The sequence below is a fragment of the Peromyscus maniculatus genome, chromosome 7 (assembly GCF_049852395.1).
Source record: "Peromyscus maniculatus bairdii isolate BWxNUB_F1_BW_parent chromosome 7, HU_Pman_BW_mat_3.1, whole genome shotgun sequence".
In the NCBI taxonomy this organism is placed as follows: Eukaryota; Metazoa; Chordata; class Mammalia; order Rodentia; family Cricetidae; genus Peromyscus; species Peromyscus maniculatus.
This window is the reverse complement of record NC_134858.1, coordinates 103,047,791-103,059,856: the sequence shown is the minus strand read 5'-3', so window position 1 is coordinate 103,059,856 and position 12,066 is coordinate 103,047,791. Positions and strand designations below refer to the sequence as shown.

The following is a 12,066-nucleotide window of genomic DNA, read 5'->3' as shown; positions in this document are numbered from 1 at the left end:
CCAACCTCAACCCATCTTCATGGACCACTGGCGAAGACCTTGACTTCCCCTTGGTGTGGCAAACTCCACATGGGGCTCCGCAAGTATACGTAGGAGCTATAAATGCAAACGGGAAGGTCTAGGCAGGAATGTTGTTCCAAGCCTCACATTCTCCTCCCTCTAGGGCTTCTGAAGGCCCCAGCTGATAGAGTTACAACATCCCAGGCACCCAGCAATAGTTGCAGGGTGTGGATGGAGACAAAGGTCTACTAAGAGGAGAGAAGGGGAGCTGACTGATCTCGTGTTTGAGAGACAAGGAGTGCACCCCAAATCACTAGAAACTCACTCCTGAGCAACTGCACCATTAATTCTTGATCATGCCTGTGGACCACTTCCACCCACAAAACGTCCGAGGTGGGGGCATCTGATTCGTGGGTTCCTCATCAGTCTCCAATCTGGCCTGGAGGGACAGAGAGGGAACATCTGCTTGCTCTTAGCTTTTATGAGAGACTTGGGCTATTTATAGCCTCTATAATAGACTTGTACTGGCTAGTTTGTGTTAATTTGATACAAGGCAGAGTCATCTGAGAGGAGGGAACCTGAAACCAGAAACTTCCTAGTAAGACTGGGCCGTAGGCAAGCATTTTCAAATTACTGATTGAGGTGGGAGCACCCAGCACATTGTGGGTGGGTGGTGCCAACCCTGGCCTGGTGGTTGTGAATTCTATAAGAAAGTCTTAGCAAGACATGAGGAGTAAGCCAGTAAGCAACAACCTTCCATGGCCTCTGCATCAGCTCCTGCCTTCAGGTTCCCACCCAATTGGAGTTCCTGCCTTGGTTTCCCTCAGGGACTGTGATTCAGGATATGTAAGCCAAATAAACCCTTCCTCCCCAATTTGTCTTTGGTCATGGTGTTTCATCATATCAATAGAAACCATAACGAAGATAGAAATTGGTTTCAGAATTGAGGAACATGGTGAGTCCAATGGATTCCATGACTTGGTTCACTGCTGCACTTCTCTGGCTGTGAAGTGAGTTCCTTGGTCAGAAGCAATGCTGTGTGGAATACCATGATTGTGGATAAGGCATCCTGTAAGTCCATGGATGGTACTTTTGGCGGAATCATTACACGCAGGAAAGGCAAATCCATAGCCAGAATAAGTACCTATTCCAGTAAGGACAAAGTATTGTCCTTTCTATGAAGCAAGTGGCCCAGTGCAGCCAACCTGCTACCAGGTCAGTGGCTGGTCATCCTGGAGAATGGTGCCATATCTGGGGCTCGGTGTTGGCCTCTGCTATCGGCATAGCTGGCACTCAGCAGCAGCTGTAGCCAGGTCAGCCCTGGCAAGTGGAAGTCCCATCTCTGCCACCATGGCCAAACTGGAAACAATTACAATGTCCCTCCAGGAGCGAGGGTTAGTTCAGCTGCAATGCTTGCCTAGCAAGCACAAGGGCCTGAGTGCCATTCCTAAAAGTCAGGCATAAAAGCCGGGCATGGTGGCACATACCTATCACTCCAGCCTTGGGGAGATGGAGACAGGTGAGTCCTGGGGGTGACCTGGCAAGTCTTACACCAATGAGAGACTCTGTCTTCTCCAAAGAAAAATGGGCAGTGATTAAGGAATAACACCCAAGAATGTTCTCTGACTTCTTCCCACCAAGACACACACAAATGTGCATGCATATCCACACACACACGTGTACCCTTATGCGTGTACACACACACACACACACACACACACACACACACACACACACACACACACACACACTGTAGGTCCTTCTAGCTCTCTCTGGCAGCACCCCCTTATCCCCTCATATTTTGTTTTGTTTTTTTTAAATCTGTAGTTGGCAACACTGGCTTTTCATTAAATCCCATGGGGACAATCCAGTGAGGACTGTGGGAGTTGGTCTGACATGGGAAGGCAGGTGGCAGGCGTCGGCCATCTTTGGCCACCTTCATCTTCTAGACTTGGTCTTGGAGCTTTATGAGGTGAGACTGGAGCCTCATTTCCCTTCCTGTTCCTTGACCAGGAGGGAGCCTGTCTGCTAAAGGGTTTTATGAAATGCAAACACTTCATTCAAATGTAAATTATAACCTTTACCTTCAACTTCAGGAGAAGCCAAAGATTTTTCTACTTTTAACTTTTTACTATAGGAAACATCAAACTATATAAAAAAAGAAAGAAAGAAAGAAAGAAAAGAACATAATAAGCCCTTAATGGTCCCCAGAAATCCAGCTTCTAAAATTGTATTCATACCCTCAGCCTCTGTCTCCTGGAGGATTATTTTTAGTGTGTGGTTCATACATATTTCAGTATATAGCTGTAAAAGGCAAGGAATTCTTAAAAATGTAACCACATTACTCTCCTACCTCAAAAAATAGTTATTCTCACACAACAAGTACCTGATCCCCATTTATAGATACAGAATGAAATGTTTTTGTAATGAATGAGCAAAAGCAACATTTCTCACATTTTAGCAATCAGGCCTTGACCTTTTGGAATCTGACCCCTAGTGACCCATGATGCCTCACACAGATCTGTGGAGCCTAAACCCTCCTAATTCGGGAAACTTTGCACAAGTGGTAACTCTCAAGAGAACTAATATTGTAAACCTTGTTACTCAACGAGATTAATGGGAGCGCCATCTGCCCACTGGGACATGGTTCCAGGCTGGAGGCTGTCCTGTAAGACCACTGCCGCAACTTCTGAGCCCAACTGGGAGGCAACTTCATTAAATACAGGCCAGGATCATACCTGGGACTCCCAGGGTATGATGGTGAACTACACTAGTCGGGGACTTATAAAGGCAAAAACCACATGGCTATCTGTACCTCCCACCTTTGTCCAATCAGGGACAAGGAACATCCTGATATACCTCCTGCCTATTCACCTCCTGCCTACCTGTGACCAAGCATACTTCCTGTGCAGTTGGAACAACCAAGCTTGTTTACAGAAGTAAAATTGCATGGCTTGTCATCTTACATGAACAGCCCCCAGCATCCCAGGAAGTTATCTGTCCTCGGGCAAGTGGGCCCTACAGGTGTAACTGTCCTTGGGCAAGTGGGCCCTACAGGTTAGAGACATTTTAAAACAGATCTCTTAAGCACAGTAACTTAAACTTAAAACCTAACTTTAGCAATCACAGAGGCCATGAGGACAAGGCAGAGTAACCCTCTCCCTAAACACACCCTCTCAACTGTTATTAAAAACAAACAAAAAACAAACAAACAAAAACCCTCTTGCTCCCTCTCAGCAGCAGGGCTCCCCTCTGGGCATTCACCTGCTGCCTTTTTACTGTGTATTTCAATAAATTCTTACTTTGTTGGTGTCTTGGTGAATTCTTTTACCACCCACGTCACCAACCTTCCATGTGACATTTCTCACAGTAGTGTTCACAAGGTTCTCTATTATTATTTTTTGTTCAGTTTTGAACCCAAACATGGTCCAAGTCCAGTGCTTTGTTAAACTCAACTGCTCAGGACCAGGGAGTGTCTTGATAAAAGGGCCTAGAAATTCTTTGACAGCACACAGAAGCAAAACACTAGAGATTTCCCAGTCTCCAGAAGGAGGAAAATCAATTTTGGTTGTTCATTTGTTGAGGAGGAAGTTACTTGGCCTTATCCTCACGGGCCTCCTGCCAAGATCCCCGAGTCCCTGTGGGCAGGGGGGCCTCTCCTTGTCTTGTTGAGTAACAAGTTGCATTAGTTGGTTTTTCTTGAGCCCAGTGATTTGTACAAGGTTCTCTGAGTTGTTAGGGGTTAGGCTCCAGATATCTGTGTGAGGCCTAGGTCATTGGGGGTCAGGCTCCTAATGATCACAGGTTGATTGTTAAAACTGGAAATGTTAATTTTGTTCCTATAAGTAAGCATTGGATGCATGATATATAGACGTTAGCCATTAAAAAAGACCAGGTCCTGGGATAGGTTCTCAGAACTTCCAATAGCAGGGCTACCAGGTAAGAGTTGGCAATGTACACTAGAATTAGAACTCAGCATTTTTAAATTTATGCTGGTAAAAGAAAGTTCTGCTTGCATTGAGACGTCACTGAGAGAGGCAGGATCCTGTGACACTAGGAATGCATGGGGACAGCAGCTTCTCTAGGCAGGGTACTTGCTGCTCCTTGGTTGGTTGGGGTGTCCGCAGACAGTTATGGTGCTTTCATGGCCATCATTCTGGGGCTTAAGTCAAGGATTTCAACATAAGTTTAGGGATAAAGAGTCTATTTGCTTGTGGGCCCAAGGCTGTAAGTCGTCTGGCTTTTTTCATCTCTGCCCCCTCCATCCTCAGGCCTTGTTACTAAGTTTAGGGCATCTCATCATTTCTCCCTTACTGGCTTCAACTGATACGTCTCTTCAATCTCTTTCATGTTAAGAGATCTGCCTTTGCATCTGACTCCTCCTTGTATTCAATTATGGCAGAAACTAGGTCAATTGACCTGTCAACTTCCATTGACCAGTCTTCTACATGTGCCTTCCTGGTTTTTCAAAAGTAAACTTAATTTTAGGCAATTTATATTCACAGAAAAATTGGGAGACTAGTACAGGACATTCTCATATATGCCATTCAGTTTTCCTATTAATATCTTAATTTAGTATAGTATAGGTCTTAAAATAATGATCCAGTTTTAAAGCATTACTATTCACCAAAGTTTTATTCAGATTCCCTTGTCTGCTCTCTAATGTCTTCATCTTTGCTCCGGGATTTCAGATTTCATTTGAGTCACATCTTCTGAGGCTCTTCTTTATTTCATAGGCAGTGGAAATTTCCATTTTTATTTTATGACTGCTATAGGCTGAATATTCATGCTCTCTGCATCTCCCCTTTAGTTCCCATGCTGAAATTCTAACACTGTGTTGGTGTTTGAGGGTGGGGGCCTATGGGAGGGGACCAGACCTTAGGAGTGGAGCCTTCGTGAGCAGCATTATTGACCTTACAGGAGACCCAGGGAGCTCCCCCGAACCTTTGGAGGTTTCAGCTACAAGTTGGTCTATGAATCAAGAACTGGGACCTCACTAGACGCCAAGTCTGCCAGCCCCTTCATCTCAGACTTCCATGTCTCCAGAATTGTGAGAAATAAATTTTAGTTGTCTGTAAGCCCTGGAGTCCAGGCCAGTTGATTCAGCAACTCCAAGAACTGAGATGAAGCCTTGATGGTTTTGAGGTTTGCCGGCCATCTCCATTATGACATCCCTCTGCAGAACCTGGCTTGATGCTGTCCTCACAGTTCAGAGCAGAACTCTCTCTCTTGGGGAGGAAGGCCTCAGACCAAAGGTCCATTTTCATCACATCACATCAGTTACCCTGTGTCTGTAAGCCACCCATGCTGATGCTGATCCTGGTTGCCAGGCTACCATTTGTCACCGTCTCCCCAAAGCTACCAAGTGGCTCTGTGGCTTCCTTCTGTTTGTACTGTTTGCTCTTGGGAAGGAAGTCACTATTGAGTTAATAGCTTCGAAATGACCTCTAATTCTTCTACATGGAGGATTCTTTGCCTACATGGAGCAGTTAATTCCACATGCATCTGTATTCCATATCAGTACAGGTATATGGATATTTATTTTCTACTTTACAATATAAATATTTTTGTTTATACAAAATAAATAGTTTGTATGAATAAAAATACAAACAAACCAAAAGTAAAACTGCTTTAACTTGTTGTTCATATTGTTTCTGCTCTGAAAACTCTTTCTGTAGTGGCCTGTGACTTTCTCGTATAAGACAATATAAGAGATGTTTTGGAGGTGGTTCTTTGTAGTTATTATAGATTGGACCAAGATTCACACTTAATTTAGTAGCAGTGTTATTCAAATGCTAAATGGTCTTATTAATAAAAATCCCTGTACCAAATATTGGGGTAAAAGCTCAAAGATCAGAGAAGCAGAGCAAGCTACAGCCAACCTTACCTCGCCATCTCCTCAGCTGATCCTGTTTCCACGAATCCTCAGACTGAAAGCCTCTGAATTCTCACCTGAAAGGCCTCAGCCAAAAAGATCCTTTAGCTCCTGTCTCCTCACACCTTATATACCTTTCTCTGCCCTGCCATATTACTTCCTGGGATTGAAGGTGTGTGTGCTTCCCAAGCAAAGGCATGAGATCTTAAGTGCTGGGATTAAAGGTGTGTGCCACCACTGCCTAACTCTGTTTTCTCTCCTAGACTGAGTCAATCTCATGTAGTCCAGGGTGGCCTTGAACTCACAGAGACCCAGGTGTATCTCTGTCTCCCAAATGCTAGGATTAAAGGTGTGTGCCACCTCTGCCTAGCATCTATGTTTAATCTAGTGGCTTGTTCTGTCCTCTGATCCTCAGGCAAGCTTTATTAGGGTACACAACATATCACCACATAGTAGCGGTAGTAATCATAAGCCTGATGTATAGAATCTTGAACACCATAATTTTTAACACTATGCTTGCTTGCATGAGGCTCTGGGTTAATTCCCTACAATATTGTAGCCCTGGGATGAGCCCATTTTCTTTTTAAGTGAAGGGGAAAATGTGTAATTTATTTCTCTGTCTTCTAAATAGACAATCATTTGGGCTTCCTAGTATCTTCCAATGATAGCCATGGAGTTACTTTTTGTCTCTATGGACCGTTATCCACATGGAACACTCTAGGCATATGGTCCAGTCTACCTCCAGCTCTGACTCCTGGGGCATCAGCTTCCGTGTGGAATGCAGGGGTCGGACAAATGCAAAGCATTATCTGAAAGACATGGTGCCCCAGTGTGCTTTTCTGTTGCTGTGATAAAATGCTCTGATCAAAAGCAACTCGAGGAGGGAAGGGTTTGTTTGGATTATACATCCACAGGTCACAGTCCACCACTGAGAGAAGTCAGGGAAAGAACTGAGGAAGAAACCATGGAGAGGGACACTCTTGGTTCTTGGCCTTGGTGGGTTCTCAGATGATGTGTTTTTAAAAGCCAGGCTGGGAAGATGACCCAGTCAATAAAATGCCCATCTTACAAGCAGGAAGATCTAAGTCTGAATGGCCAGCCCCCACACAAAAGCTGGGAGTGGTGGACATCCTCTAACCCTAGCACTGGGGTAGGAGAAGTAGAGACAAGTGGATCCCCAGGGTTCACTGACAGCCATTCCAGATGGTTGGTGAGCTCAGGGTTCAGCATTAGACAAAAAATAAGGGAGAGTGCAGTAGAGGAAGACACAGCATCCCTGGCCTCCATGTACACTGCTGATGCCCTGTCTCTGACTCCTCCCCACCCTCCTCCCAGTGCTTTAGTCACCCACAGCTGACCAGCCACCCCTCCTCAATCTAACTGTGACTTGTGACATTTTCTATGCCACTTTCCAGGTACCAGGCTCCACACCACTGCCCAGAGCCCACAGCCAATGCAGTCGCTCATTGTAACCACGCAAATCATTGGCCACTTCCCTTCCCCCAAAGTGGTATCACCCAGGCCATAGGCTGTCCTGGCGCTGACCCCTGCTCTCCCTTATATTCAGTCAGTCCCCACATTTCCACCACTCAACACTTGTTACACCCATCTCTCCTTTCCCCCGTTGCCCTAGGGTAGGTGTAATCTCAGAAGCCAGACTGCCTCCCTCCTATCCCTGGTCTCCTTGCTATGTATATGACCCAGAACAACCCAAACGCAGCGTCCTGAACACTGCGTCGTTCCTTCCACTGCCAGGACTGCTGAGTAAGTAAATTCTGCTCAGGTTCCAAAGCCTGCTCCTCCTGGCCTTCCAGATGGCGACTTGAGTCTGTATCTACCAAGCTTCAGCACTACAGGCTCAGCTTTTAAGGGCCAATCCTGAGGAAGCTTTCAGTTTCTCTGATAGTCCTAGAGTACCTTCTCGGCTCCGCTTGAGAGCCCCAACCTGATTGGCTGTTGCCGAGTCTCGCGAAGCTCCGCCCCGAGGTGCTGTCCTCCGCAGGAACCCGGAAGTGCGAGCGTCGAGATGGCGGGGGATCGGAAAGTGGAGCTCAGCGAGGCCCTGGCGCTCGGGCCGGGCTGGCGCCACGCCTGCCACGCACTGCTGTATGCGCCCGACCCCCGCAAGCTGTTCGGCCGCATCCCGATACGCTTCGCCGTGCTGGTGAGGACGCGGCATGCCGGGCCGCTCCCCGCCCCGGAGCCCTCGCGCCCCAGCCAACCATCGTCCCCCTCCTTCCCCAGATGCAGATGCGCTTCGACGGGCGCCTAGGTTTCCCTGGCGGCTTCGTGGATGCGCAGGACTGCAGCCTGGAGGACGGGCTAAACCGTGAACTGCGCGAGGAGCTGGGCGACGCGGTGTCTGCCTTCCGAGTGGAGCGCTCCGACTACCGGAGCTCACACCTCGCGGCCAACCAGCGCGTGGTAGCCCATTTCTATGCCAAGCGCCTGACGGCCGAGCAACTGCAGGCGGTGGAAGCCAGGGCACCCCAAGCCAAGGACCACGGACTGGAGGTGGGACCAGACTGGGACCCACTCCATATTCTGTCAGCCCTCTCCCATGTCTCTCATCGAAGGAAGTCACTGGGTGGAGAAGACTTTGACCTCCAACGTTATACTCTTTCAAGTGGCATAAACTAGTTGGGATCTTGGTCATTTCCGGGCTGGATAACACCACCAACTTGGTCTCCCTTGGTAGTCTTTGCAGAGAGATTTCTAGAACACACATGCAAGTCTCTCTACTGCTCCCTATGCTAATATTCATGACTTTGGGCCCATATTTTCCTATAGCAGAAATTATGACAGTAATTCTAACGCTAGGGAAACTATTCGTGGAGGTGACTCTCCCCAACTGCGGGTAAGGGCGATAAGAACAGTCTGTCGGGATCAGTCACTGGTTGGGGGAGGAGGTCAGAGGAAGACTTGGGTATTTGCATTTTTCTTGATCACCTAAGTGATACCTATACAGTTGTGTGAGTTCTGTGATTGGAAATACTGGTCCAGCCATGCCTGCCCCCTGGAGGCGGCAGCCAGTGAGGATGAGGGAAAAGATGGAGAAGGATTAGCATGGATGGAGCTGGATACCCAGCATTGTCTGCAGAGTTGGGCTCACTAAGCTTTCCTGAGGAGTGGTTATTGGGCCTGGTTCTGCCTGGTGGTTACATTAGATTTCCGCTCTGGAGGGCTCTGTTCCAAGGTAGGTAAGCTACAGTGTTGAGATACTTGAAGTCCCACGTGTCGCCTGTCTGCTTTTCATAGGTGCTGGGCCTGGTGCGGGTACCTCTGTACATCCTGCGTGATGGTGTGGGAGGCCTGCCCACCTTTGTGGAGAATACCTTCATTGGGGATGCCCGGGAGCAGCTGCTAGACGCCCTTCAGGACTTGGAACTTATGGATCCTGGCATTATTTCAAACCTCAAGATCCCAGCTTCTAAGTAGAGTCAGCCCACCATGGACCCACGGAACCCAGGATGAGGGCTTTGGTATAAGGGAAGGAGGGAGGGAGGCAGGGGAAATATTTTCTCTTTGGGGGCTGCGAGGTGATAGTTGATACAAGATTAAAGACAGAGATGTATATGCGAAGGGTTTTCAACAGAGGACCTTGTCTGATGGCATTGGTGATTAAAGGCCTTGGTTGTACCTCAGAGTCCCTCCTTATACGTGGGTAAACAGCCTCGAAGCTCCAGGTATAAGCATGGGCAGTCTGATGGCACACAGCCTGGTGCACTCTCATCTGTCCAGTTTAACTGTGATGTGGCATCAAGCACATCCCACTCCTTCCTGGTAAATGGGGTGGGGAAATGGGTTCTTTCCCATCAGTCACATGGCTGCTGTCCTGAGTCCAGCCCAGCCCATTCTTGTTAGGGAAGCAGAGAAGGGGGTTTCTCCCTGAGAATGGTCTCGGGTTACCCGAGGCTTAAGCATAGCAGTGGGTTTCAGAAAGCTGAGTAAGGCCCTAACTAGCCCTACACTCTTTCCTCCCCCAACCACTGGGGGTCGGAACGTGTCAACTTCTTAGGCTGAACCTAGACCTGAGACTTCAGTCCTGATGCCTCTCTTCCAGTATGTCTATCTTTGAGCTCCCTTTGTCTCTATCCAGCCTGCCCTGCCAAAAGGAGTCATCCAGGAAGGCAGCTGATCCCTGGGATTCCGAGCTCTCCAGTTCCTTCAACAAATACAGGTTGATTAATACCTGCTCAGTGGCAAGTACGGTAACAGAAATAGAGGCCCATTACTTCTGTCTTCCAGACTTCTGAGTGAGGAGTAGGCACACAGCATCATAAATAAATAGCATCACATAGTAAACACTATAAGCTTTGCCAGCCACACGGTGTTCTGGAACCCTTGAACTCTGTCATGTCAGACTTACCTGCATGATACATAAGTGTTGTCGTTGTGTCCCAATAAAACGCTAATGAAAAAGCAGGTGTCTCTGGACTTGTGTAGTTTATCAGTGACTCTTCTGCAGGGAAGATAGGTTACTGTTTGCGGTGACTGTGTGTGTACATACTTATAAGGAAATAAATGAAGCAATGGATATAGTTCCGTTGACATTCTTTTCTTTGGGTTGGTCTGGAATGGCCCTGGTAAAGAGCATTTAAGCAGAAAGAAGAGATCCCTGAGGTGGGGAGAATCTTCTCAGAACAGCCCCAGAATGTACTTATTAGTCATGATCTTGGGACATATTTCACAGTTAAGTAACTTGCTTATTTCAAGGCTGTTCCTGTGACTGATGTGAATCTTTTGAAAATTCTCAGTGGCGGTTGAGGATGTAGCTCATGTAGCTTTGCCTAGCATGAATGAGACCCTGGCATTGCATAAATAACATCTGTAACCCCAGTGCTCAAGCAGGTGGATCAGAAGTTCAAGATCACTACGTAGTTCAAGGCTAGCCTACAATTCATGAGAGCCTGTCTTTTTTTGTTTGTTTGTTTGTTTGTTTTAAACAACAAAAGTCTAGATTGTATTGAACTGGTAGATAGGGTCTGTCGGGAGAATTCAAGGTAGCTTCATTCATAGATCTGACACAGTAGAGATGGTTCAAAGGCCAGACTCACCTGGGACCAAAGCCCCTGTATGTTGCCTCACAAACATGGTGATCTAGTTAGATGAGATTCCTCCATGACTCAATGCCCAGAGAAGGGTACCAAGAGACTAGGGTAGAAGCTGCAAAGTGACTGATAGTCAATCAAGTCATTTAATACTATAGTCAAGGGTTGGGGATTAGATTCCTTTGCTTGCTGGTAGTATAATGGGAGAAATGATAACAGATCTGCCACCAACATTGACAAGAGCCTAGTATAGAGCAGAATAGGGCCAATATAATTAGACATCAGGAATCAATGGGAGGCTGTGCTTGAGAAGTCCTAGCCCTTTTGGCACAAGATCTTACAGACCATGAGGATGGTCTAGTGCATGTTTCAGGTAGGTCACTCCTGGTGTGGATCAGGAACCTGCCACAGTAGTTGCCATGGGAGAGGGTGGTGACTGGACCAGGGCTGGACAGTGAAGATGCACACAGACAGACATGGGTGGGGGGTGGTCATGGTGGTATCTGACAGCCTGGTTGTTGGAGGAAGGCAGGATGTTCAATGATGACTTGACATTTTGAACTACAAGGTATTCATGATGTGGATGAAGACAAAATCCAGTGGATAGGGGAACAAGATTGGAAGACATGGGGACAAAAATCCGAGTTAACATAGTAGACAGCATGAAAACTATTCTGAGATCATCTATAGAGAAAAGAAGTGGGCAGGTCAAAGCCCTGAGGGTTAGAGAACAGGTAGGACATGGTAAAAAAGACTAGAACAAGGGGGTGGGGTGGGGGCTGGATTAACAAACTGAATAATTCTAGGCGCTTCTGAGAACTTTGGTGACTTAGGTCAGAAGAGTCCATTGGACTTAAGCATCGAGGCTTTTGATGGCTTTATTGGGAACAGTGTCAGGAATGTGAAGGTAGAGAGCAAGCAAACTGGTTGACAGCAGACCGCCAAGGCAGGGTTGAGCTGTGGTGTTTAAAGGAGAAACCCAAGATTATACATTCAGAGTTCGTTTCCATAGTTGGTTGCTAGAGTGGGAAGCTAGGCATTCTACTGGGGAGGGGAGATGGATGTGCACCCTTGTGATGAAGAGTCTCTGAATGCCAGCTTGATTGATTGTGAGATGCCTATGGATTAGTAAAAGACACC

At 47.1% G+C, this 12,066-nt stretch overlaps 1 protein-coding gene across 2 annotated transcripts; it reads left to right on the top strand.

The window, feature by feature from the left end:
* The first annotated feature begins 5,231 nt into the window (after positions 1–5,231).
* LOC102929143 (U8 snoRNA-decapping enzyme) lies at positions 5,232–10,300 on the top strand. Of its 2 annotated transcripts, XM_042281537.2 has the most exons (5): positions 5,232–5,526; positions 7,509–8,039; positions 8,120–8,389; positions 9,134–9,357; positions 9,975–10,113. In XM_042281537.2, the coding sequence occupies exons 2-4, from the start codon at positions 7,902–7,904 to the stop codon at positions 9,311–9,313; spliced, it is 588 nt and encodes a 195-aa protein (XP_042137471.1). In that variant the 5' UTR covers positions 5,232–5,526; positions 7,509–7,901; the 3' UTR covers positions 9,314–9,357; positions 9,975–10,113. The 2 variants fall into 2 exon arrangements, with proteins under 2 accessions (XP_042137471.1, XP_006983679.1); XM_006983617.4 differs by having other exon boundaries at positions 9,134–10,300.
* Positions 10,301–12,066: the final 1,766 nt, after the last annotated feature.

Bases quoted from the DNA above. Each gene is read 5' to 3' on its own strand.
- LOC102929143 (XM_006983617.4), top strand. From the start codon at position 7,902: ATGGCGGGGGATCGGAAAGTGGAGCTCAGCGAGGCCCTGGCGCTCGGG. The intron at 8,040-8,119 runs GTGAGGACGCGG...CTCCTTCCCCAG, and splicing joins CGATACGCTTCGCCGTGCTG to ATGCAGATGCGCTTCGACGG. The intron at 8,390-9,133 runs GTGGGACCAGAC...TGCTTTTCATAG, and splicing joins CCAAGGACCACGGACTGGAG to GTGCTGGGCCTGGTGCGGGT.